Source organism: Nesoenas mayeri (assembly GCF_963082525.1).
Source record: "Nesoenas mayeri genome assembly, chromosome: 15".
Taxonomy (NCBI): Eukaryota; Metazoa; Chordata; class Aves; order Columbiformes; family Columbidae; genus Nesoenas; species Nesoenas mayeri.
In genome coordinates, this window is record NC_137559.1 from 2,840,781 (window position 1) to 2,868,689 (window position 27,909).

Sequence of the window (27,909 nt, forward strand, 5' to 3'; positions counted from 1 at the left end):
TAGCCACATCTTTTCCACTCTGAAGCCTGCGCAAAGAAAGCCAAGAGACTGCTACGTTAGGAAACTACACAAAAATACCGATATGAACATCTGCAAGCTTCACAGGGGAAGAAAGATTCCAGATTTTATCCAAATTAACATGAAAGGACATCGGAACGGGACTTCTTTTGACCACATTTCCCATGGGATTGCCAGCTGAAGTAAAACATTGCTTGTTTTGACATGCCATTGCAGGCTCAAAAGGGATAAGAACTCCAGGGAATCCGCTGAATTTTTACGGGTACAAAGAGCCCTTTAGGTTTTATTCTTGGATAAAAACTATGACAAAAATTGCACAGTAAACTATGTTTGAAAATTACCTAAAGGATAGCACTACAATGTTGATATAAAAGGCAGATCTTCAGTTTGTCTGTGTACCTCACCGTAGTAGAAAAGATCCGATATGTCTGTACACAAAAAAAGGCACCTGATAGTTAGTTACACAGATTGAGAGAGCTGGGAAATTAACAGTTCATATCAACATTATTCATAGCCTCTTGCAATTTTTCACACAAAACATTGCCCAAAGTGGGCAACTCCAAACTTGACTGTACTCAGAATTATCACATGTGCATTACTATAGGCTAAAGATCCCATTAAGACACAGATTAAAGGCTAATTTTACAGCAAGGTCTTGCTGTGCAAATCTATCAGTGCAGCTGTAAAACTGGGATCTCTAGGGTGTTCAGTCTTCCTATACGGTCAGTTCTTGGGAACTAATCAAGCAGCTGTACTACCAAAACTTTTGCTTAAGAGTTTAACCAGCTTTCAGACTTTTGGAAGATGGATAAAGCCCTGTCACGTGAGATACTGAACCTTCACAACTACTGCCAGCTGCAGGTGTGAGAACAGTGCTGAATTTCCATGAAGTACATCTCACTCGAGCACCCACTGTGCAGATCCACGGCCAGGTGCTCTAGCACAGGCTGCTTCGCCAAGGAAATCAGCTTCCCCAGGATGTAATATCCCTTCCACATAGTGCAAAATAAACCCTTCTCCGTATCAGCAAGGCCTCAGCTTCCCAGCCAATTTACTCCTTATACAGTTCTAGACTTTTGCCTCAGGAGACTCATGCAAAACCTTCAGACAAGAGCTGTGCGTCCACCTTGGTCAGTGGATTCCAGACCCTTGGCAAAGCTGAACAGGCACACAAGATCTGGTTATATTCCTAAGGGTTAAGAACGGAACTTCCATTAACATTCTCCAACACGGCTACCATTCTCATTACATTTAGATTAGTTTGATCGATTCAGCACCTCCAAACTACAAAAAAGGCAGCTTGTATGACTAGTGTCTCTGAAAAATGAGCATATTCATTTAAAACATGTCTTCCATATACTGTTTGTCAGAGATTTCTCTTCTCTAAGAAGGCAGAAGGTGGTTGTGTTATTCAGCATTCCAAACTAGGTACAGAACCTACAACAGCCATGTTTCAGTAGTGTTTCTAGTCCAAATGATTCAGTAGCTAACATCAACATTTGACTCCTTCGGCCTATAGCTCCTGTTTGGACTGGCTAGTTTACAGCATTCCTGAGCCGAGTAATTAGCATGGGTCCCACACCACATGCAAGGGCCATAAAGAAAGGATAAAAACTTCGATCTAACCCTCTGGCAAATTTTAACAGAACACAGGCTGCTCTCCTTCACTGCAACATAATATCCTTCAGGTTCTCTTGAAGGATCGTGTCCTTCACGGCATGAAACACAAAGCGGATGTTTTCAGTGTCTATGGCGGTGGTGAAGTGATGGAAGAGCGGCTTGCTGCGGTTTCTCCTCTTTCTGTCAAAGCACTGCACCAGGTAACGCTGAACGTCTTCTAGCCTGTGAGGGTCACCTTTGAAGTCCGAGAAATACTTCTTAATGCTGACAGTCTTTACCTTCTCTACAAGAAGATCCATCTTGTTGAGGAATAGGATAATAGAAACGTTAAAGAAAAGCTTGTTATTTACTATTGTCTCAAAGATATTCATAGACTCCACAAGTCTATTTGTGCGCCTGTCTTCCATGAGAACCTGGTCGTATTCACTGGAGGAGACCATAAACAAAATTGAAGTTATTCCATCAAAGCACTGGAACCACTTTTGACGCTGAGATCTCTGTCCACCTACATCCACCATCTTGAAAGGTATTTTTTTAATGATGAAATCGTGCTCTACTATCCCCTTGGTGGCTTTTCTAGCCAGCAAAATATCTTGTTTGCTGGGGAAATAATTCTGTAAAATAAAGGAGAAAAAGAGTCAAAAAAAGTCCTTTAAAGTGCTGGCTAATGACAGAATATTGATGCAATGGGAATAAAATACAAGAGTCACGATTTTTTAGTTATCGAGTAAAGAATAATACCAAACTTTAAAATAATGGACTTTTGACCATTTCTTTCAACACAATGGTAAATAGTTACAGAAGATCCTGAGAGATGAGAGAATAAAAATACAGAACTAACGCACTCGTTCACATTTCTATCCTCCCATTTTCAGGCTGAAGTCTATTTTATCATTATGGAATTCTTAGCCACAGTGTTACTGCCATTCAGATGTGTTCAGCAAAGCAGATCACCAAGCTGTCACTGAAAGGACTTTTTAAATCTAGTTTTTTCACAGTTCATTACTCTTACAAAGGACATCTTGCAAGCTCTAGTGGAAACAACTTCTTTCAGGTTCACACTCCATGACCAGTGAGTACAGCAAGATGTTCTACCACAGGTTGTGGCCCAGCCCACTACTGTAGCAAAATTTGATAGTCAGAGGCTTATCAATGTTATTATTTAGGAGAATCATCTCCCTTCCTTCTTCTCCAAGTTTCTTGACAGATGTTTTCATTGCTGATTTTGAATCCTACAAGTGCTAGCAATTTTTTATTTGGTAAGGTTTCATTCTGCTACCTCAAGTAGCCATCAGATCACCACGATAAGTGAGTGAGATCCACAGACTGAGTAGGACTGTTGAAAGAAAACAGAGGCATAAAGACAACTTCCACAAACAACACCTGTTGTCTGTCAAAAAAATGAAGCAAATACTAAGCTTCAGTTTCATAAAGCTGGAATTTACTATTTCTAAAGAACTTTGTAGTTATTCAATGCATTATTATAAAGCAAACCAACCAACCCAAAAGCATTAATCATAGCACATCCAGGCTTCTAAAAGAGAAGGTATCTCTTACCAGCTGACCGATGCGATCCAGATTATCCAGGAAGTATTTCACTGATTCACCCTGTGGAAAAGGAAAGAGATGGCAGCTCAGCTTGTTTCTAGGACAGCAAATCCAACCGAGTGATAGTGTTCTCGCTTCCCAGCAGGCACCAAGTTCTAACACAGCAATATCACGTGTGGAAGCGATTCTCCAGCAACCACTTCTAGAAAAATCAAGGTTGAGCAGAGATCTGAATAAATGCTCAAATCTATCTAGTAAAACTTTAAAATGAAAAGGAAGTGTTATTAAAACAGCCCTTTGGCTTAACTGGGTGGGAGTAAAAGTGAAATGTGTTTATTAGAAACCACAGTATTTTGTTTACGATTCGTAACAGTGAACAAAAGCATATCCTAGACTGTTTGGCATATCTTTAGAAAAGTGAAAGATTTAATCCACCCACAATTTGTAATAATTTAAGCTAAAAAAACGGAACATTCTGAAGAACTTCTACAAATAATTTCCCTTTTAGGCTCAAGGGTTTTAATAATGAATTTGCTGAACTTGAGGAAAATCCTTCAGCAGTTACATAGAGAAGAACAGCAGTTACATTGAGAAGAATATAAGCAATGTTTACAAAGAAAATCTATTGTTGTTGTGTGAAAACGGGTAATAGTTTTGTTTTTTAACCAAGGCTGCCCATGTATCACACTCAAATCAAGTGCCACTTTGCATTAGTGCATAGAATAAGCCTTGCCCACGCTTTTTAGAAGTAATCAAATTGTTTCCATACAAATGCAGACTTGACTTCTGGAGTGAAACTGTCTTTGGAAGAGCCTCATTCTCCTTCAAATGCTGCCCTTTCATTTCTGAAGATGATCTGTTCAGCAAGAAAGCATTCTGCATTGTTTAGGACATGTGTCTTGCAGTTGTAGCCATGTCATACGAACGATAAAATGGAAAATTCTGCTGCCTTTTTAGGCAGCAAAACACATTATATCTATCTACCCACCTACCTCTCAGTAATGACCAAACAGCAGGTGCCCTCCACAAGTCAGTAATTTAAAATGAGAATCATTCTAGAAATATCATCTTGGATTCCAAACGCAATATGAATTCTTAAACCATACACTCTCCTCCATATGACAGGTTTGAGACAGCAGAATAAAACTATTCCCCTTCAGTACCACTGTAAACAGAAGCCAGCGCAACAGCTCATTTTGAAGAACCAGACTGGAGATGGGAGGATTCAATGTACTGTACAAACACAGACTTTCAGCATAAGGTGTAGACAAAAAGCAGCTGTAACTTATTTCTTAACTTTTAAAACTGGAAGTGTCTTTTTATAAAGGAGAGAGAACATGCATTTTTGCAAAAAGCTACCATGTATCATAACAGATTTACGGTGGTTCGCTGGCAGAAGAGGTGACTTTTTGGTTGGGGGGAAGTTTCCAAAGAACAATTGCTCTAAGAGCTTCCTTACAAACATGAATTTTCATAAGGTGAAAGTAATTTCCTGTATTTTTTGGCACTGTTGGACCAGAAGAGATATCACAGACCGCATGAATAAGAGAAAAGGCCTTCCTGTACAGCGTTAGTCATATTTAAGAGCTGGGAGAGCACAAAAAGAAAAGGTCACTGAAGCTACAAAAGAAACCTCCTCTCTCCACTGTGCTTTGCTCTACACAACGCTTTTCGGTGTGCGACAAGGCTGCGAACGTGCCGGCTCCGATACGATTTGTTCCTATTTTCTAGCGGGTTGCTGGAAGAGCCCTCGCTGATTCTGCGCCCTCCCACGCCGAGCAGGAAACAGCTGCCTGCACGTCAACCGTGGGGACACGCAGCGAGTTCACCTGATTTACGGCCTCCGCCTCCCCCGTTTCCTGCCCCACGCATCAATCCACTTTACAACTTGCACGTTTATAGTAAGGTAACAAAATAATCTGATTAATGAAAAAAAATAACATGTTCCTTTCTGCAGGGGTTGAAGGAAATTAGGCTTCACTGGTTTCTTTTAGAGCTCTTCCTAAAATTGCAATTAAGCCAAATAATTCATCCTGGGAAATTTTAAACAGTAATTGCAAAATACTTGGATGGCTGGGTAACCAAGTGAGGTTGCTGGAGCAGGTGTGAACACCATATGCATGGTCTGACATATCTGAAGATGTCTGAATATTCTCTTCTAGCTCGGAATTCAAAGACACCCAGCACTTAAACCAAAATATCTGTTTCCAGTCAAAACAACAAATCTCTCACAAGCTCGGGAGGGTTTGAAGTTAAGAAAAAGCTCAAAACATTAAAGCCCCAAAACTTGAAGGGAGGAAAAAACAAAAAGCTAAACCACCACAACAACCTTCCCACACACACTCTCAAACCCCACAACTTCAGAGATGATTAATTCCCTGATTAAGTCCTGTGCTCTGGCCCATGGAATTGGGGATTGAGTTCCTGCCCCGCAGACTCGGCCAGTGACCTCGCTCTGCATCTCAGGCTGATTCACGGAAAAGCTGGTTCCTTCTGGGAAGCGCGTGGGATATTTCAGTTCATCCAGCACAGAACTGGAGAGAACCCCAACCCACTGCATGAATAACTTGTCGTGTATTTAAATCAGGAAAATATGGAAACTCCAGGTGTTACGACAGTTTTGTATTAGTGTTTTTCATCAGAATAATTGTATTAGCTGAACATTGATTTAGCTTTTCATTTTTTCCTTGTCATGCAGGGAAAACAGGTAGCAATATTAATTAGATCTAGAAGTCAAATTTACTTAGCTTTATATCAAGCTGTTTTTCTGGTTTTTATATCAAGATGCAATTTTGAATTCCATTGGTAAATTATTATTTCTGCAAAGCTATTTCACGCTTTGGGTATTATACATACATACACAAACACATGTGTGTATATATACATACATACACAAAATGTCACATACACACACAATTTATGAATTGTTCATCAAGGCAGGTTTTCCAATCAAGGCAAATTAGTATCACAATAAAAAAGTATCAGCTGCCCCTCTAATATTGAACTATTATTTTCTCTTGAAGACACTGACCATAAACAAGCTGGTTTGGCTTTTTCAGTGCAAATTCTTAGGGTTTCTCCAAAGTCAAATGCATTCAAAAGCTGGCTTAGCACTTCAAACGCTCTCCTTTTCCAGTTATTTCTCGTTCACTAGCATGACTTCCTATAGCAGAGGCAGCAAATATTTGCAATTGATTCAACAGAAAGTAAAAATATTTTTATGCAGATTGATGACTTCAATTGTACTACTTCAATGGTTCTAGTGAAAAAAAATATAGCTTTTAGAACATTGCAATCCATTTTGAACTATGCTTGCAAGCAGCAAAATAGAAATGGAAGCCATCAAAGCTATTTAAACTAATTAGACTATATTTAAATACTTAAAGGTAATCACATCATGGTGTGTTCACTTAAACAAACAAAAAAGGACCAGGTCAAATGTGTCGATATTTTACAGGTTGGTGTGTCAAGAAAAACTGTGGCAGCTCAGGACACTTCATAGAACCACATTCATAGAACATTGCTGAGCTGTTCTTTTCTTAAAAAAAGACCCAAATCTTCTTGTATTTCCCTGTTAATACACTATTTCGTTTTAAAAGATATTCTAACAATATACATAAATAAGCTTATTGAAATCTGAAAGACATGATTTCATCTCAGCCAGCACAGTACTTGGATACAAAGCACCATTCTGTCACAGTCACCCCAAAGTGTGGCACTGAGGCCCATCTGTACTGACATTTCTCAGTTTTATTTTCAATGGATAGTCTACTAGCATATTTCACATTTCAAAGGTTACATCAACAAAGCCCAAGATGACCATCATCTATTTTGCTGTTGGTACAAATCAGCTAGCTATTTTATTTTTCCTCTAATTGATAATAAATTAAAATGTCAAAATGCTGTCTTCCATCCATGCCCTGTGTTCTCCATGACGATGGCGGCGGAGAGAACACCACCCTCCGAGTTATGAATTTTATGGACTTCAGTTACCCCTTTTTAATGCACGAGAGCATAGTATAGAGCATAAGTCTTCCTTAACATCTTGCTCACTGCAGAAGAGTTACCACAAAGGCTCGGATGATTCAATTCTCACTGCTAATCTCTTCTCCCTCTGCAATACACATCCTCTGAGTAACAGTTTTGCCAACTGGGACCAAGTGAAGGAATAAGAGCTGCTGTTCCCATTGTTCAGTGGGATGAGTCACTGCACATCTGGGAACCAAGAAACACAAACACGAGGGCTGAAAACGAGCCCACAAGTTCCACAAGGCAGCATCACTATTGGATTATTTTTCTAAAAATTGCTATTATTTTTTTTTAAAAACTGCCCTATTTGCAGTATAAAGTTTGGTGGAGTCAGAGAAAATAGTACAATTTGCTTAAAAACTGACTGGTGGAAGATAAAGGCAGGAGCACTAAAATGTGAACATATACTCTTTCTTCCTGAAATAGTGCTCTAAAGCTCTTTTATATCCTACATTATTTTGAACACAACATTCTCAAGGGGCAAACCCCACAAAATTAAGAAGAGATATTTATTCCATACTATTCTATGTATTTTGTGCTCTATGAATGTTATCTTGACGTTAGCACCAAAATAGTTACCATGAAAATAACTAGCTGAATTTAATATCTCTGTCCCTTCAGCCTAAGTTCATAGCACATAAATCTCCCTAAAGAAATATTATAACTAATCTGGCATCACTTCCTTTGGCAGTGATAGCCTCATTGCAAAAAGCAAGCAGAAAACACTTGGGCAGAGTTCCCAAGCAGTATTTATTTCATGAAAATAAATGCACAACAGATCATATGTAGATTGCTTTAAAATAACCAGGGAAACTCGGTAATAAGAAGAAATGTTCCACAAGGCCAGAATTTATCAACTTGTTGCTTTAATCCTCAGCCAGTTATTCAAAGTGATAGTTGGTTAGATCATAAATTATAATGAAACATCCTATTGTCCCGTTCCCTAAAATACACGCTTATTTCAAACTTTTCCTCCTGAAAAGCAGTTCCTCTAAATTCTGCTCTGAACTAAGAGACTTGAAAGGGGACCCTCTGTTTCAAATTGGCTTTTTTCCTTTCCTTGTCCCAAGGCCCTTTTGACATAATATTAATTTAGCCCTTCCTGATCATTCTGTCCCTAGCTGCTAAATTTAGAGTGGACAATTTAAGGTAGACCTGTCAGTCTTGGCTTGTTTCAGATGACGAATTAAACCACACAGGAAGGAAACGTTAGATTTCAAGGAAGCATATAATACAGATCTAACAAGATTCCCACAAATACAGCAGAACACACAGAAATGGGTACTGTAACTGTACAGACTGCAGCTGAATCTGCAAGGTGAAAGCAACAGTGATCGGAATGAAAAGAACAGTGGTGTTTGTATCCCACTCTCCACCCAGGAGTTGTAAAACATTCAGCTGTAGCGCTGAAAAACACAGGAGACACCAGAAATAAGTTCAGGAATCTCACAACCTTTACCCTCCAACATCCCAAATACACGAATGGGATGGACTTAAAGCATTGACACACAATGCCACCCGAAGTTCACCTTTACATACGGTACTATTCCATTAAGGCTGTTAAAGACACACACTGACACAGGGCAATACTAGTGCTAACTTGTAAGAGGATAAAATAACCAGGAGACTAGCATTAGAAACTGTTGGAGACATTAGGTCAGCCACATTTTTGGGTTCTAATCTCAGTACCCAAAACCTCACCAGCAAAGAGACACACAGAAAACACTCTTGTGAGACCCACAGGACACAAGGAGCAGGTGAAAACATCCTGCCATCAAAATCCATGTAACCTTGGGAGTGAAACAGCAGTCCTTTACAAACCCCCAAGATGCAGGGTTAAAATATAAACTATAAACTACCAACCATAAACAAACAACCCGTCTCCCTGAACCTGCAGGCTCTTCCAACAGGTTACATCTAAATTGGCATTTCTATTCAGCCTCATTGGTAACAACACATTAACTACAGCCAAAGCGTGTTCTCTTCCCTGTGACAGCTGATGAATTAGGTATTATTTTCCAAGGAGATAAGCAAGTCTGTGCTTGTTAAGAATTCACTCAGAAGGATGCTGAAGTAACCTAAATTGCCCTGAAATCCTCGTGCCCATTCTACACCGTAATTCTGCTCTACAGATATTCTACATCCCGTCTGGGTGCTGAAATCTATTGACACAAGATGAACATTAATTTTTTCATGGAATCGCCAGTTCTGAGGCAGAGACTGACCATTTCTCCTTATTTAAGCCACACAGAATTCTAACTATTGAACGTCTCTGTTATTTAACTTCCTCCTTAACAACAGACTGAGCTACTGGCTCCCGTCCAGCAGCTCCAGCGCTTATCCAAGTTGCTGCTATCTGCGCCCTACAAACATACCGACTACAAAAAAGTACCATTTGGTTTCAAGCCGCTTCTAAAAGCTACCTCTTCTTTCTACTGCCTACTCGTACAGTGTAGATATCAGATGTTAAAGTTTGAAAAGATTTTAAAAATGAGTTACTTGCCAGCTCACTACAAACAGGCAATGCAAAAATGTGTTTGTCTAAGTCAGGATGACTTTCTATAAGCTCATCTTGCTCTGATACAAGACACACCGGCCAAACTGTATGCTTTATAGCTCATGGATTAAAAAGTAGGTGTTGTTTTTTTTTTTTCCAAAAATCTGTGCTAATTTGAGCTCCAGCATCAGTGATAAGAACTGCAGATCCCTGTGACCCAGTGAAATTCTAAACCTACAGCTAAGAAACTCTCTTAATAGGAGCAGCGTTCTTGTGGCAAAGGGCAACTCCTACACGTGTTGGCTTTTCCCAGCAATGAAATACAGCAAGGCTTTCTGAAAGTGTTGCAAGGGAAAAGAAGTCACATTTTTCCCTGAAATTCTAGGTGGTTTTACATCAACAGGATGTAGATGACATAAATTACTCTTGATACTATGTTAACAATTTTGTCCATTTGTCTCAACTATTTTCTTGTAACAGACTAAGGCAGGCTCATCCTACACTATAAGCTTCAAGAAACATTAACGCAAACACCTATTGTTTTGATTTTACTCCTGCTTACTGTCTCTTCATTGCAAATCTGTGAAGCAGGAATAGCAGCAATGACTGGCAGAAAAGCAGGTGCAAATAGCAGAGAAAACAGAAAAATGGCCACCCACAAAACACAAAGAGGCAGTAACTTAACCTTTTTGTATTGCACTGTGCCTTTTAATTCTAGATAAATCCTTGACCAGTCTTGCAGGTTAGTTACAGCGATTTAGCATTTCCTAGCCTTCAGTGACTAGTAGCTAGCAAGATTCAAGGAGCAGATCTAAGGACATACACACCCAATTAGTGTGGAAGAAACAGTTTTGCTTAAACAACAGAAGTTTGATCACTGTATCCAACATCAGCGGTGTGCCCAGCTTGCACACTCACCCTGGCACGAGTGGAAGACAGATCTAGTCAAAAGCATCCCATGAAAGGATTCCTTCCTGTTTCCCTGCCAACTGTCTGAGCGCCGGCATTGTCTGAAATTGCTGCCAGAAGCCTTTCATCTCCACCACCGGAGGTTCTCCGTGTAGTTGAACTTACGCACGCCAGCTCGACTTCTCATTCCAAGCACAGCCGGGTAAAACGCACCAGGCGGCAGCTGAAAGCGGCAATCTTGCCACAGTTAAAACAAAGTCCTGAGCTGGAAATGGAAGATTTTGGCCAATCACTAGCAAATTATCCCATTTATTTTCAGTGGGCAGCTGCCATGCAAAAGAAAAAAAAAATCCAACTAACACGTCAGTATTTAGAAACAACGAGATGTTTTTACGAATCACCAGGAACGATGCACAATCATATTATTATGTGACCCTGGTCTGACGCTTTGTTTTCAGCAGCTCAGTATGCAAACCTGAACCTTGCTTTGTTTCCAGAAGACATCTGCAGAACTAGAATAGACACTAACAACAACAACAAATTACCTTATGATTTAATCTAGTCGGCAGTGCTGACTATCTGATCAAGACTAAATCACAAGTTTATCAGTGAGTTTCCCTTTCAAATCTTATCAGATCAAGGGATGGGAAATAAATATCTTAGATCTCGTGGGCTGAAAAAAACAGCTAACACCAGCCATGAGAGAATGTTGAGCTCGGACTTTTCCATGGCAGGTGGCCAGCTGGAAAGCTAAGCAACTCAAACGCATTTATAACAGGCAAAACCTTGAGTATCTCAAAGAATGATGCTTCCTACTCTGTTTCTACACCAAAGCATCTGTTGCAGAGTGCCCTAATGCACTACTTTCTGTGGAGATGTCAGCTCAGATGTGTTCTAGTGAAGTTTGTCTACATCTGCTGTTAAGATGACTGTAAGTATTGGAAAAAGTCATTTATCCTGCACAATTTATTAAAAAAAAAAATATTTTATCTCTATACAACCATGACTTTATTAGATGCAAAAAAGATACGGTCTGGCAAGACTCAGAAAGCTGCTGAGTATTAGAAAATTAGGCTTCAGGTGGAAAGCAGACCGAGGTAACAAGCAAGTTAAGTCTTAGTTGCACTCAGATGTGCCATTTAACAGGTTGATTGCTATAAAACCAAGTGTGTAGGCAGTTGAGAGAAGAAAACAAAACGTTCACCTTGCTTACATTGCTCTGAAGTTTTTCCCCATGCCCATTACCTCAGCACTCAGCTACACAGAACACGAGGCTTGCAAGCGTAAGGGACTCCTCAAGCCAGTTTCCATGTCTGACTTACAAAAATATTTGCCCTGGAAACAAAAAAACTTCTCCTTTTTCAACAACAGTTTGCGACTTGTTAATTCTAAGACACTGACCAACTTTGAACTGCGAAGTGCCCCATTTCTGCCAGCTGTTACTGTGTCTGCTTTCCCAGTGACCTCTCCAATCAGCCGCATTTCACGATGTACACAAGCTTGCTCCGAGCAGCTACTCAACACCTCCCATTTGCACTCAAATTGGCATTGCCTTCTACAAAGCCTGACCTTTGCACGCACCTGTAGATCTCCTATATCACTAGTGATCAAGTTGTCTCATGCCATATGCTGAGAACATTGATTTCATTAGTTCACAGCTGCACTTTGGGTTTCACTCGAGAAGTCGCTGCCCTCCCTATAACCTCAGCTCTCCGGCTGCAGTGCTGACGCTGCTTGTTGAGTCCAGCAGATGAGCGATAGTGAACCTCAAACCACCCTTGGCAATCTGAAATGAATTTCAGTTTCCATTCACAATCATGTCAATTTTTCTCTGTGATCTGATTTATAGTCATTAACTCAAAACACTTTTTATCCAATCATGACATATCAATTATCCCAAATATTCTTTCCTCTACTGAAGGTTGTTTTGACTTGAGAAGGGAAGTTGTTCTAAATTTGCACTGAAACCATAGCACTATTGATACTTTAGTATGAAGATTTCAAGCAACATAAACTTCTTTTTTTATTTAATTCCAGAATTCGTTCTCTTTCAAAACATTCAGGATTGCTTTTCCTGCTTTTTTCACTTCAGTGCATCCAACTCACATCATTGCTTACACTTATGAAACCAAAATTGAAATGGATTTACCCAAGCTGAAAATTAAAGCTGTTCAGGTACTGATTCACTAAAGGATCAAACATCCCTGAGTGAAGACTCACAAGGTGAGATGGGGCTGGTAACTGCATGAACAACAGCTGTATTAACGTGCAACTCCATCCTATTTTCATGTGCATCTACAGCCGAGTCCATCAGTCATCAATCACTATAAAGCTACTAACTTGAAGCTCAGGATTATTAGAAATGACTTACCATGCAGGAAAAGCCCACAAGTAACCTTGCAGTCTTGTATCAAATGGAAAGCTTTATTTTTTCCAACCCTCATGTGCATATGATTTATACAAGTTAAGAACTATAAGCATCTAAAAACAAATCTAAAGATAAAATAGGCTATTTGAAATAAATGAGTTAGCTTCCATCCTTAAGGCCTCATCTACACATGTAAATCAATCAAGTCGCAGTGGAAACTAAAGTGTGTTTAACAAACTTCTCCAAGCTGTTGAGCAGACTAGCCTATTAAAAAAATAATCCTAATTAAAGCTCTGGTCACATCCTACTGAACAGCAGAGAGGGAAATGGTCCAGCCACGTGGACGGCCATCTGAACTCTTTGTAAGCTCGAATGAATGTGCTGGACTGGGAGACAGAGAACCAAAAAAAGGATATAGAAGATGGTTCTTTCGCCTCCTGCCCACATCCAACAGCATTAATGATTCAGTACTGTAGTCCGACCAGACTGCAACTAGATTGATCAAAGTCTTAAATACACAGAATTCAGAGATGGAATTAAATGGGAAAGGGTACCATCAATAAAGCACCATTTTTTCAGTTTGAGATTTTAGCGAGTTTTCCAAAGTAGAATTAAGTGAATCTCAAGGAAAGCGAGTCAAATTAAGAGGCTTTGGGGGTGGGGTGGAGAACGGACCTTCTAAGGACAAACACCAACAGTTTGTTCAGGAGTAAAGCCAAGTGAAGCACAAGTCTGCCACAGTCTGCACTGCAGGAATCTGTGTTGTATACAGAGGAGACATTTGAAAGGTGTCAATAAATTACTTCTCAGAGAAACATGTTTTCCACTTTCTCAAACAGAAAATCTTGCATGATGTTTCCAAGAAGTCTTCCTCCCCCCCCTCAAATAATAAGTCAATAGTAGAGCAAAATAGGTTTACTCCACAGAACTGCTTTAAGTGTAGCTGCAAACTAATGAGAAGGTGGAGCCCATGTCGCCTTCTGCCTTTGTGACGAAGAACCCTCCCAGTTCATGCAGGTTCTGAAAAAGGAGAAACAGTATTGAGCTAAGCTCAGTCTTCTCCTTTGAGAACACAAGAGCTCTGCTCCTTCCTTTGGTGTTCAATTATCAGCTGGTTGCTTTGTGGCAGTATGGAACCTTCAGAGATTTTTCTGGAGCACGATCATGTTCAGATCCATCCTTAAATCATCCGATCTATGAAAACCTCCAATACTGTGTTTCTTTCCTCCCTCTGTTCACCTCCTCCTCTACAGCCAATGGCTGTGAAACAGCCTTAATTTTGAACAGTATGCAAACACTCCAGATACTCTAAAAACTCTAAGCACAAACATTTGAAAAACTAAACAGCATCCTTGAGGTACAGGCATCTTCTTTCATTATCAGGAAAGATTTACGAGGACAGGAACCATTGCTTGGATGAAGGATCAGTAAATAAAGACACTGCCATCATTCCTTGGCAAACCGCGGGTTGTGGTGACTTGTGGTCACTTGCAATGGGGGCTGCTCGCTCCTTCACAAAGCCCATAGCACGTACAATCAGCCATAGGGGCACACTCTGCCTCAGATAAGCTTCCCAATTTACAGCAGAGCTTCCAAAAACCAGCTGTGCCAACATAAGCAAGAGCATAGCACAAAGCAGAACTCCCTAAACCACCATTTCCTATTGTTCACCGTGATTATCAGAGCTCCAGTCTGAATTAAGCTCTGTCCTTGCACGACGTACTGAGTACACCAATCGATGTTTGAAGGCAGAGCAGGCATGTCAGGGAGACAGCAGGAGCAGGGGAAGATAACAGAAGTAGGTTAAAGAAAATCTTTTCAAGAAGCCACTGCAAAAGCACCAAGATTTGGATGGCTAACAAGAATGCAACATTGCCAACCATGAAAGTTATCGCTACCTATCATACCTGCATTTTCCTTCTCAGCTTTCTGACAGGTCCTGTCTTTTAAAGAACAGGCTCATTAAACATAATTTATTGTCAGCACGATTAGTTAAAAACAATTCCAAATATCTGTTCTAAGTATAAAAATCCAGGAGATATGCCAGTAAGACCTCCTCGTGAAAACACACCTAGTTTTTAATGTTTTGCTTATTTGCTCATACGCCATTATTACTTGTTCTTGATCCTACATAGCTTACTATAAATTAGGATATTCAGGAAGGCTTGAAAGCATTCATCACCCATTATCCTATTAAATTCAGTGGCCTCTTTGAAAAATCCAAGCTGTAAACTCTGTTTTTCCTCAAGGAAACATTTTAGAGAATTTGGAAAGCCACTGAGGTCACCTTTGCTTGCTGTCCCGATTCTAGACAGAGAGGACAAGGTCTGGTACCGATACGAAAGAAAGCTGAATTACTACAGAGAACATACAAATGAGGTGCAAAAGGCTGACCTGTAAAACTGGAACTTTCTGATGTGTATCGTCAGCACCGCTCTTCTGAGCACAATTAGCCACGTCAGGGACATGGGTTTAACAAAAGCACTCACCTCTTCTTCTGCAATGCCTTTTTATTTTTCTCCACCCAATTTCCTGACACCAGCCATAGGGTCAGAAAGCTGCTAATATAGCGCATAGGAAGCAGCAGAAGCCCTCTCTTTTACACAGCTACACCAGTCCCTGTTGGATCTTGAAGTGAACACAGCTTTAACACATCAAAAACTTCAAGAACCCGTATCATGGGAATACAAATATGTCTCCATTTCAGCTATATCTTTGGATTAAAGGGTTGAAACCAGCCTGACAAGTGAAGCTCTTCAAAGAGAAACTACTTTCTCTAATACTTTTTAGACTTCAGTGTAAACAGATAAATATTAACATATATGTCTCTGCATAATGCAGGTATTTTGTTGCAGCTAGAATGAAAATTGTCCTCGTGCCACCACACTTTTAACCTATGTGTATGCTCATTACTCAGTAAATGAGCTCTCTCCTGCTTCCACCAAATTTCAGTAGGAAGTCAGTCTCCCTCAGTCACACAAAGAGCTTTACATCTTTAAATGTACTTAACTTGCTCAGACTTCTGGAATACATTCTCATCACTGGGAATCTCTATGGAGCTACTAGTTGCCAATTTTGAAATATCTTGAAATATTGACATCGATTAGAAACTTTCCGAAAATGAAATTAAACAGCAAAATCAAAAGCTAAAGGCTGCTCACTGGGTTGGATTTGTCTCTGCCCAGGCCCTTCCTGCACACCAGGAAGGGATAAAGAGATCACTCCAGTGGTTTTTAGCTGCAGTTGGGTACTGGCTCAGACAGCCTGAACTGAAAGTTTCCTTCCTTGTTTCTCACAGCATGTGCCAGCATTTCTTGATGAGAATGCAGAGATTAATTACAGCTGTACTTGCTCTGAACAAATCCTTATATTCAATACAGTCCTGCAAGATTTAGAGTAGTGCTAATTAGGGCTTAGAACAACAATTCTGTAAAGACAGGCATACTGAGTATTTTTTCTAATTATTTTATGCATAATAAAATTAAAGCTCCTTTCCAGAAGCAGGGTGGCATTTATTCTCAAGAGTTGGGAGCCAAAAGGACTTTTCCAGTCTAAGAACATTTGATTTTGTGTTTCAGTGCTATTGCTGAAGGTAAGACAAACTATAACCACTACCACACGCATACAGAGGCAAGGATGAGTACAGTATTTATTCAGTAAATCTTGTGGGGCACCCAGACATTTATCCAATGGGATCAAAGACTAAGAGGTAAAGACAAAAAAAAAATTGTTCTTAATAAAATACATGAGTGGAAAGAAACATTTCTACCAAAAAAAGTGGCAATCATAAGGCAATATGCAAATTCCCATGATTAATTTTCAACACGGGAGCTGCATCTATGAAGTTGTTTCTCTCACTCACCTTAACCACACCAAAAATATAGTCAAGATTTATTGGCATCCAAGGGCCAAAAGCAAAAACTCCTACAGGCAGCCTTACAGAGCACCATAAAAAATCCTAGGCTTTTTAATCTACCTCCAAGAGCCTGAAATTTAAAAAGCAGGACCACACAAAGTCTGAATTTCAACCTTTCGGTATCCACAGACAGCAGGGCATCAATCGTGTTAATACACTGCACATTTTACAGCCTTTAGACGTGATTTTGTCATAAGTTTTTAATCTTTACATAGAAAAAAGAAAAAAAAAAGGAAAAACTGTGGAGTGCTGGGAATTCACTAGCAGAGCACTAGAAGAGCCAGTAGCACAGCTCTTTTGATTCAGCGTCCATCTCAGTTCCCATATGGTAGGCATATCAATTTCTTGTTATCCACTTATTTATTATGTATGATCTGCTCATTACTTTCCAACGTATCCTCCCAGTTCCATGCAGGCTACATTTCATCCAGCTGTTGCATTTAGTCATAACCTAAGGCCAGGAGCAATTCATGGCAGGAATCCTTTTATTTTTCCACAGAGCACTTAGTACGGAGGGCTTTAATCCCTGGTTGAGACTTCAGGTAGGTACTGTAAGAAATTGCTATTCTCTGACACTTTTCCATTTGCGGTGTTTTGAAAAGGTCATAATTCATGACCTTTCTGGTTCGTGTTATTTCCTTCCAATAGCATGAAGTATTTAAGAACAGCTAATAACTATTTTACCCATCACCCAGCATTCTATAGATGTTTCTGCTTGAGAGAACGGCTTCTATCATTGAGAAAAGATATTGCACAAGTGGATTTTGCTAGAATTCAAAATGATTCGCAGTGTAAAATTGCAGTGTGTCATTGCGATGTAAAATTATTTATGACCTCTGATTCTCTAAATGGTTTTGTATCCAGCCTACTTTAAATCCAAGCTCTTCTCACCTCTGTCTCAGTGGCACTTAAAGTAAAATGGAGATTATCAAGAGAAGCATTCCTTGGCGTAGGTGACAGACAATGTGCTCTGAAGGCAGCGGCAGCTCTGCCTCCTGCTCCAGCTGAGTCCTGAGTTCGCGTCTCGGTGACTGCCAAGACACACTCGCGCTGGCACAGCCGAACGTCAGGCTGCTCAAGGAGCTCTGCTGGTGGCAGCAGGCCCATTAACATATCTCATTTGAGCATTTATTTTTAGAATACTGCAAATATAATAGGAGACGGAGCATTTAACTTCTGCAGATGCAAACTGACAAGCTATACAGCACTAGCCAATATCCACAGAGTTTTGTGCAAAGGTTTCCAGCTGCTTTTTGCTTTAGGTTACCTCTCAATTTTTAATAAAAGCCAAACTATAACTCACTAACTCTCACCTCCTTCAACAAAATGCCACTTTTGTTTGAGAGGTCTTACTTGAGACTTTGATCTGAAGAAATTTTTCCTATTTGGTCTGAGAGTCAGGATTAGAAGCCAGGGAGACTCCAACTGCTAATCCTTCCTACTACGGACCAGCCACGATGCTTTGCACTATTATACTTACACAAGCAATTAACTCCTTTTGCTGTACAAAGATGAGCCGAATTCCATAATTTGACCATAAACTTTTGAGGTCTTGGGATTAGAGGACAGAACTTGAACTGAGAATTTAAATCTGGACCTCTGGCATTTAATTGCCACAATACTGGCATAAAACCTATCCTAGATATTTAACTTAAGAGAAACATCTCCGCAAGTCACCCTGCTATATGACTCCAGAACAGGATATTATTCAAACTGCATAGTTAAAGCCTGCAAATTAACAATCGTTTAAGTTAATATGACATGTCAGATTAAGCCACTGTTTTGGAATTATAAAAAAAATCTGATTATAACAGACTATTACTGTTATTTTTATAACAACAAATGAGTGGCAAATGTAAGGGAAGGCTTAGGTTATATAGCACTATCACTCCTTAAGTGTAACAGCTAATTCAAAACAGGCCTATTTACCATCCACAGCTTCACACTGAACTGTAAAAAAATAATTCATATAACATTGTTAGACACGGATGTACTTGCCTTTCAGCACTAACACTACGTAATTACAAAATATCAAGGCTCAGCAACAGCAAACGCGAGTTTCTGGTTTGTAGCACTAGTGTCAGACTGCTCTGTCCCATCCAGATCTAGAAAATTTAAAATAATTTAAAAATCCACATAACTTCCCCAGCAATAACTTATTTTCACATGAGTTCTGCAAACCAGGGATACCCAAGCAAAGCTCAAAAGCAATTTGGCAAAGAGTTGCCACCTAGTCCCAGTAACATGCATTCAATGGTGACAAGATTTCCCATGCTGGCCCTTTGAACAGTGCGGCTATTTCCTTTGTACATCTCACCAGCATTGGTCAAGCCCCAATGGATTTCACAGATGAAATATGAGAGTTTCACGGCTCTGGGAAGAAAAAAAATCCTCCTTACAGAATACGCAATGTCTCCTGTGTAAGCTCATATTCAAACAGTAGTTTGCAAAAAGAAAAGCTCATTTCTGTGTTATGGGCAATTGTGTAAGCTGGAGTTGCTGTGACGTGCAGTATTTCCTCAGGAGGAAGTGCATTAGCAAGTGCATTCTGTTGATACCAGGCACAATGGCATTTATGCTGGGAGAAGAGCAAAATGCTCAAACACGCTCTTAAGGCTAAATCTACTCTTAAAGCATCTTAAAGACAAATTATCAGTGGAAACATTTTACTTAAGAATTCAAGAAATCTCTATTAAAGCGTACTGAAGAATTCTGATGAAAGGGACCCCACTGCTGTGGATTTCGTCTAAGACGCCACTTCAAAAGTCACACACTCCTCTCGTCAAGTCCGTACTCTGCTGCCCAGCCTCTCAATTCACAATTCACAATGTAGTGCCGGTCAAATGCTGCCACATAGGCTCCATATGCAACAGCAGCTGGTGTATTGTCTAACTCCTGATCATCCTACATTACTGCCATATCTAGTATTTCTCTACCAAAATAAAGACATTTAAGCAACAGCGTGTCCACTTTAAATCAAGAATTGATGCCACACTTCCCAAAACACACAGCTGCATAAGGAAAATGCAGTAACAAAGCCATGGTAATGCAAGGAGCAGGCTGTACACTACACAACATTTCCAGCACACTATCTGCTCTGGCAGGCATAATTTAACCACTTCCATTTATTCCAAGGGTCTGCTTGGACGAAAAAAAAGAAAGCCCGCCACATAGTTAATTTATAGGGGAGCAACTCGTATCCTATTACAAATATCTCCAAAACCTCCATACCCCAAACACCCAGAGAACAGTGAAGCGATATAAAAGAAAGGGTCTTTAAAACATTTTCCAGAGTCTTCCCACATCCAAGGTTTCAGAGGCTCTTAGTATTTGAAGTATTACTGGAAGTGTTCCATACAATTCCCTGTGCACAGATCTAAAAATAACTCTGGACACAGTAGTAAGTTTTTGTCTATATTTGCAAGCTACTTACTTTCCTCTCAGGAACCACTACTCCCATTAATGCTGACACTTTTTTTTTTTTTGAAGAAGCTATTAAAACATTAGAAATCCAACAGTGCCATGAAAAGCAATAATAATACATCAATAATGATGAATCATGAATATGTTCTGTATATTAAGAATAATTGCATTAAAACAGATGCCTTTTGCAGCCTCCTTGGCTGGTCATGCCCTTTTCTGTATGAAGAGGAGCTGGTATCTCCAAGCGCAAGTCAGAAGCCACTGGCTGCATGTGAATAACTCAGCACAGATGCCTTAACTGCAAATAGGTTTTGGAGTTCAGAGTAAACAGCCCCATCAATCCTGGAGAGATGAGAATACAACTTGTACCACAGCAGAAGTTCAGGAGCTCTTGAAATACATAGTTACAGGCTGGAAAGACTTGGTATTTTGAAGTGAAGCAGTAGAATAATGCAAACAAGACTTGCGCACATTTAAAAAAACTGATGAAAAATGTCAATTCTGCTTTAAGAATTGATGAAGCCTTTGCAGATCTGCTCCTTGTCATTAGTGCACAATATTTATATGTTCTGACCACGACAAAAAGTATCAGTTTCTTGCCTGACAGGCCCTATTTGTCCCATTCTTACCCACAACGACATGAAGCATCCCAAGTTGCAAGAAGTCAAAGCAGTAGTTAACCTTGCTTCAGATTTTGTTTGTTCTGGACAGATTAAAACAAAAGTGAATTGTTTCTAACATTGTCCCAGTCAAGACCTGGGAGAAAACAACAACAACAACAACCCACAAACAAAACCAAACCAAAAAATAGAAACAAAAACCACCATAAACAACCCCCACCAAAACAGAAACCACCCGACCAAAGCAATTCCTACACTGGCCTCAGTCTCAACGGTTTGTGACATAAAAGCAAACATCATTTACGGGTGCAAAAAAGCTTGCAGATGAGTGCACCTCAACTCCCAAATATACCAAAATACTTGTTACTAGGCTCAAACTGGAGAAGCTTCCATCCTTGCAGCTAAATCCTAATTGAAGTCCCAAGGTCCCATCTCCAAGGAAGCCAAAATAGAATTTGTCTCCACCTGCTGGCAAGGAAGAATTAACATCCAGGTGCCCAAACTACCACAGGCAACCTCAAAAGAACAAACGTTACAGGATGCTGAGACATTTGACAAATGTATTCCTTTCTAACATACAGAAAGAAAATGGGGTAGGATAATGAGGGCAAAGGAGAAGAGAGAAGAATCACATCCTGATTACAAAGGAATTCCTATTCTAGTTGTTAAATAAAACGAGGACAGAGATATGACAATGTAACCAAACATACAATGAAGCTTTTGTCCCCAAACTACTTGGCTTGCGTACAAGGAACAGAGGAACTTGGGTCGGTGGGGACAGGCTGGGGCGGGGAAAGCGAGAGGCTGATGTCTGTGAAAAGAAAGTTCAATTGGTTAGTCTGCTTTAAGAAAGACAGTGAAGAAAAAAAAGCACCCTGCCACTGCAGAATCCGCCCACTCACTTCTGAAATGCTCTAAGACCCAGACAGGGATCTACAGCCAGCACTTCCAGGCACTGAATACGAAGCAGAAAGCACTCAAATGCCCAGAGGCGGCTTCTGTGGTCCCAGAGAAGCAACTTTCAGATTGTCCAGGGCTCTGGTCAGAGCCATTTGCTTTCAACAAGTTTGCTACTGCCCAGGCAGTCAGTAAGCTCAGCATTACAGATCATAGCAAGCCACCTGTATATACTGCAATTTTCAGCTCTAGTTCGCAAACTAACATGTTTTACTTCTTATTTTTAAACAAAGTCAGACAGCTTCCTGGAGAAATACAGAGTTCAAAAGCAGATCAATAGAATCCTGAGGCTTAGAAGCTAAAATAATTTTTAAAAAGCTAGTGTTCAGTTAACTGTAAGACCAGAGTGCTGAGAATGGTTGCAATTTCAAACATCGTCCAGAACCATTCAGAAAGATCACAGTAATGTAAAGCTTCACATTTTGGTGATGATTTTAACACTAGTATAAAGATAATAAATTCAGTTCAAACCAAATATATTTCATTTAATAGCTCTCTTACACTAAATAAGAAAGGGAGTGCCGATGCAGAGTTTTTCTTTAGCCTTAGTTAAAATCAGTTCAGAAAAGATTTATTTTCTCAGAGTCCACTATATCCGGCTTCTATTTATTTACATGAGTCTATATCCAGCAAGGGTTTAAACTAAACGAAGGTACGGGTTTATACACACCATAGGCAAGTTTAAATAAGGCACCTCCTTAAACCAGCTGTTTTCTTTGAAAATTTATGTAGGTTTGGGGGTGTTTTTTTGTTAGTTTGCTTAAAATATATATATATATAATAAAAAAGTTGTACTGCTGCTAATCCCTGTATGATCATGGAATCAGATTTCTGAACCTAGAAGCAAGGCTTGGAAACTTGTTTAAGTTATTAAGGTCTTCATAATTTATTCAGTGATCAATCTAGAAGCAGCATCTGTATCCTTAAGAACAATCTATTACATTTTAAGAAAGTGATGCAGGAAGTGCTTTTCATTTACAATTGAGACACTTTATAACCTCCTGGTGTTGCAGCCTGCACAGTAAAATAATGGCACCCAGGATTTTCAAGCTGGCAGTGCCACAGGTGCAGGCAGCAGGATCACACACCATATCATTGCACTATTGACAAGATCCCAGTTCTGGTGCCTGCAGCAGTTCCAGTTGCCCCAGTAACATTAAACAGGTTATATGAACGCCATCCAAAAAGATGCATGGTAGAACCATACTATGACATTGAAGATGACAGCATATTAAGTGATCACTTGCATGCCTGTACGCTTGGGTTTTGTGAGGCTCTTTTATTTTTTGGTATTTCCTGTTTAATCCTGCTCTCAAAGCCAATGCAGAGGTAGGCCTACTACTCTTGGAATGCTATTTATTCAACAAACTGGACTTATTTTTTTCAAGTTTGATGCAATTCTATTGCTAATCAGTACAGGAATGAACCTCCCACGTGATCCCAACCTGAATCTCCCCCTATAAACAAAACCCATTCTTGATCAAAGCATTTCCCAGAGAAATAAAAAAAATCAGAACAGGCTGCTGATGCAATTATTGCTTATTATACTGGATTCTCTTAGTAGTTGTCTCATGTTAAATTCAAGTTCCCTGTGGCACGAACCAGTTTTTTGTTCCACATTTGAACAATACTTAAAACAGCAAAGTCTTAGTCTGTGTCTACAGACACTACAAATTATGGAACAATTAATCTTCTTCCCTCCCCCAAACATCCTCCCCCATCCCCAACGCTGTAACATGGAAATTGTTCCATTTTTAGCCTAAGGAAATTAGGATTATACAATCATCCTGTGACAATTTAACCTAGTCATTTTATTTAGTTTTTAGCCATTTACCAGTCTCAAGATACTTCAGAGGTAAATTTCAAAAATATAAGACTCAAATAGGCATCTTATTAGTGGAGACGGATGAGTACCTAAGGGCTGCAACATGAGTTTATCTGCACCATTAGACACTAGAGAACCCAGGCAGAGGAGCAGCACAAGGAAACAAACAACGAGAACTTCACTGCCGAATTTCTCTCGTTTTTCTATAGATATATCGAGTTCCATTGTAAGAGTCTGAGGGAGACTATACAAAGCCATGTTTCTAACATCTACTTAATTCCTCTAATTAAACATTGATAACATTTCCAGGCATGAAGAATTTCAGATTTAACTGTCTGGTTTTTATTTTAAAGAAAAGCTGAGTGAAATTTGAGGACAGAACACCCAAAACAAAGAATTCTACCTGTAGATTAAAGCATCATTAAGATGTTAAAGTCCTAAAGATATTTTTATTAGATATCATCCCATACCATCTTCCAAAAACTAGTAACAGTGGCATTAAGTTGCATGGATCAGTACAACATATCACTGAAGAAAGAAGAGAAAGAAAGAAAAAAGCATCTCCATCTTGTACGTAGCAAGAAGAAGGAGTGGATTATGAACAGCTGTCAGAAACATATTCCATACCAGAAGTGCAGCTATTTTGGCACAAGAACACGAAAACCTAATAACAAGAAAGCAACGAAGATAGCACATTTTTAAGCTCACTGTCATCTTTCAGTTTCTTATCCAAGTTTCACTTGCAGACGTCAGGATGAAAAGAAACAGCCAAATAGCAGCAGCCGGAATGGGTGTTGGATTCACTTGAAGAGATCTGCATGCAGGAACAGTTTGCCAGTATCAATATAGTGCAAGCTGGCAGGACTGGAAAATTACAAATTAAGTGTGCCTTCATCAGAGACCCACTATGAACAGACCTACTGAGCTACTAAAATATTTTTAGTTCAACCAATTCCTGCCTTTTTTGGTTCCTCTTGCTCTTCCAGTTTATCCAGTCGTGCACTTTTCCACTCCCTCTTACTGCCATGTAGTTTTTCAAGTTTGGCTCCAATTACCACTTGTTTTTGCTGCTGAAGTGCTCCGATTTACAGTATTACTACAAACAGCTCATACGATGGTTAAATCTTGCACGTAGCAAGCAATCTTTCAACTGAGAGATTTACGCAGCAGGGAAATGCTTTCCTCCCCCCGTGCAGATGGACGTACTCACCAGCTGATACTCGCTCCGGCGGCTGAAAGCTTCCTTGATTCCCGAATCTCTCCACAGCGCGCCCAGTGCGGGTACGTACAGCTGGAAGGTGGCAGGTTCCACAGGCATCCCAGCTTTGTTTTCAAAAGCCATCAAAAACATTCCATGCTTCTCGTTCTCTGTGTACTGCCAAGGGATCCCCAGTTTGTCCCGTGCATCAACCAGAACCCTGCAGCCCTAAAGAATGATTCAGATAAGAAAGTCAGTGATAAAAAGATTAAAGTGTAAAAGAAGAACTCAGAGGTACTTGAAGCTATTCTTTTTTTTTGACACTCTTCTGGTGAGACTGAACTCAGGAGAGAATCATAAACATTGTTTATTGCAACATTGCCAACACAAATAATATAGAGTTTGCTTGTGTAAGCAACTTAGCCACAATATACTTCTCCAGGTGGAAAAAAATACTAGCAGCAACAGCTAGTTGCAACGAGCAATACTACCAACAGATAAAAACAAACAGCAAATGCGTAAGAAAAGTGGGAAATAACATATGGTCCTCATAGCTGTAGTTTTAAAAGTAACACTATCTCTGAAACTGTATTATTTTTCTTTGAATAACTAGTTAAACATAGGTAAAAAAGCAGCAGTAGCAATAGCAAACTAGCAATACCCAAAAAAGCACGTAAAGCAATACCCCAAAAGCACAATTTTGATGTAAACTACTTGGATGCTACAAAACACAATACAGTGTAAGAAAATGCAGCTATCCAGCCTTACAGACTTTTCAAAAATGTGCTGTAAACGAGTGTTTTCTGTTGAGACAATCATCCAAATGGTGAGCTCCAGCAGGAAAGCCCAGCAGCAAGAGGACTGAAGACATCACATAGATTTCAAGGAACTGGGCTCAGTAAAGCAGGTGCAGTTTTCCATCAGCATCAGCTCACTTTTTGAACTTGCCACACGTCTGCTAAGAAGTCATGACAGGTAAGTTTTGATACTCTAATTCTGGAAAAACTATCAGGAAGGAAATTGATCTTGTTCTCAAGTTTAACTCAGGATTACTAAGACCGCTCCATTTCACATTTTGCTATTTTTATGGAAACTTAATTTTATTTTCATGGCAACAAGCCAAACACATGAGGTTAAGTAACTTTGAAATGTCAGTCTTGAACCTAACAACACCTATACTAAATAGCTTCAGAGAGCCAACAGTTATTTCTCAATAGTAGGCACCATTTTAATAACAGATAGATCTCTTAATGGTGACTTAGCATCTCAAATACCATCTAATTCACAAATAAAACCTCTGGGTTATATTAAACTACATTTCTTATTCGGTTGATATTTTGGTTTGACAGTTTATTAAAATAAATTAAAAAAAAAAAGTTCTGTTGCCACAGTTATTCACATGAACCACCACATTATTGGATGGATTTTTTTTAATATATTAAGCTATCAAGAATGCACGTATGTTTTCTTAGCACTTGAACCTTTCACCTCTCCAGTCCTTTAACAGCAGCACACAACAAGAACAGTAACTTTCCCAATGGAAATTAAGACTGGAGAGGGAAGTGAGAAGCAACTTAGCGTGAGTGTCACAGAATAGCAACTCAAAGCAAAGCACTGTAGTTGTCACTATGCAACTGTGTTCCTGAAGTGCAGTTTCCCAAAAATGTAAATATTTATGAGACTCCAGTGTTAGTTACTTACTTTTTCTAATGCAGAGACTGTATCTCCACAATACCATGAGAAGACTAAAACTGAATATATTTACAAACTGCTGCTTTAAATGCCAGACAAAACTAATTAGTAACTCTGTCATACAGACCAAAAGCCGTCTCTCATTCCTGGTTACAGAGTTTACCCTTTTATTAACAGAAGCCTTTAGATCTGCTTTATTTGAATGGTGTTAACAAATGTAAGCATGAGAAAAAGGAACACAAGGTTCTCTCTCTGAATTGCAGATGCCTGCACTATGCAGACACTTGCAAACCCATCACTTGCCCAGAACATCCCAGCTGCGATTCAAAGCCAGTGTCAGCTCACCCTGCTCCTAGCTGAGAACTTGCTTTTTTTCCAAAGCATCATAACCGAGACTGGACACCACTGTTTCTAGGTATTTAAAGCCAGGCTTGTTTTTGTTCAGTGAGAAGAAGCGCTTATGAAAAGAAATGGTTAATCTGTGCTCCCAGCCCACACAGCCAGCTCTGACCTTTCACCTGCTTCGGCTCCAGCTCTGCAACCATCTCAGCTCCGGCTTTTCTATCTCACAGCTCTGGGGCTGGTTTAACCCTTCCGCACCCCACAGTTGCTGCGGTGTTCAGAGCAGCTCAAAGGAACAATTCCTGGTGGGATGAAGCAGCACTAGGCCCTTGGTTCGGGTGCATCTCCCCCACTGTCACTCTGCCTTTTCCAGCTCCCACTGGAGACACAGAGGATCTCAAGAGACTGTTGCTAAGGAAAGTTTCATCCTTTGTTTGGAGAAAACCACAGAACAGAGTTTCAATCAAGGGCACAGAGGCTGCTGCAGTCCAAGAATAGTCACTTATGTGCTGGCTGTTGCTCCTTGGAAATACAGGTTTGAATCTCCTGGGGCAAAAGAGGGGACAGAACCGAGACCTCACAGACCCCGTGCAAGTGCATTAACTACCACGAGGTCACCCATGGGGATCGTGTAGCATCAGCACCTTCCTCCGACTGTTTTTGGTTGCCACCAAAGCAGATACAGTGCCCCAAACAGGCCAAAGTGTCAGATTCAGATGTAGAGACATCAGCATTAGCACTGACAAAAAAAGACATACATAGGCATACATAGGTCAACTTGAAACACTGAACGAGGAACATAAAAAATAGGAAATGGGTTAGCAGGAATGCTGTTGTATGCATATCTACAGGAACAGCATCTCTCAAAATCAGAATTTTTAGAACACACTGGCTTTGAGCTATACACCTAAAATACATCAGGAGTAAAAGCTTTACATAATGAGTAA

The 27,909-nt window shown here is 39.9% G+C and overlaps 1 protein-coding gene across 2 annotated transcripts in view; it reads right to left on the reverse strand.

Moving 5' to 3' along the window:
- Positions 1-1,682: 1,682 nt before the first annotated feature.
- Positions 1,683-27,909, reverse strand: part of GNA12 (G protein subunit alpha 12) — a gene marked incomplete at both ends in the record, with an annotated part of 35,328 nt that continues 9,101 nt past the window's right edge. The window contains 3 exons of one of the 2 annotated variants that reach the window (XM_080353823.1): positions 1,683-2,252; positions 3,196-3,246; positions 24,941-25,156. In XM_080353823.1, coding sequence (XP_080209949.1) covers positions 1,683-2,252; positions 3,196-3,246; positions 24,941-25,156 — 837 coding nt within the window. The remainder of the gene's footprint in view (positions 2,253-3,195; positions 3,247-24,940; positions 25,157-27,909) is intronic. The other variant, XM_080353824.1, reaches the window with a different exon arrangement.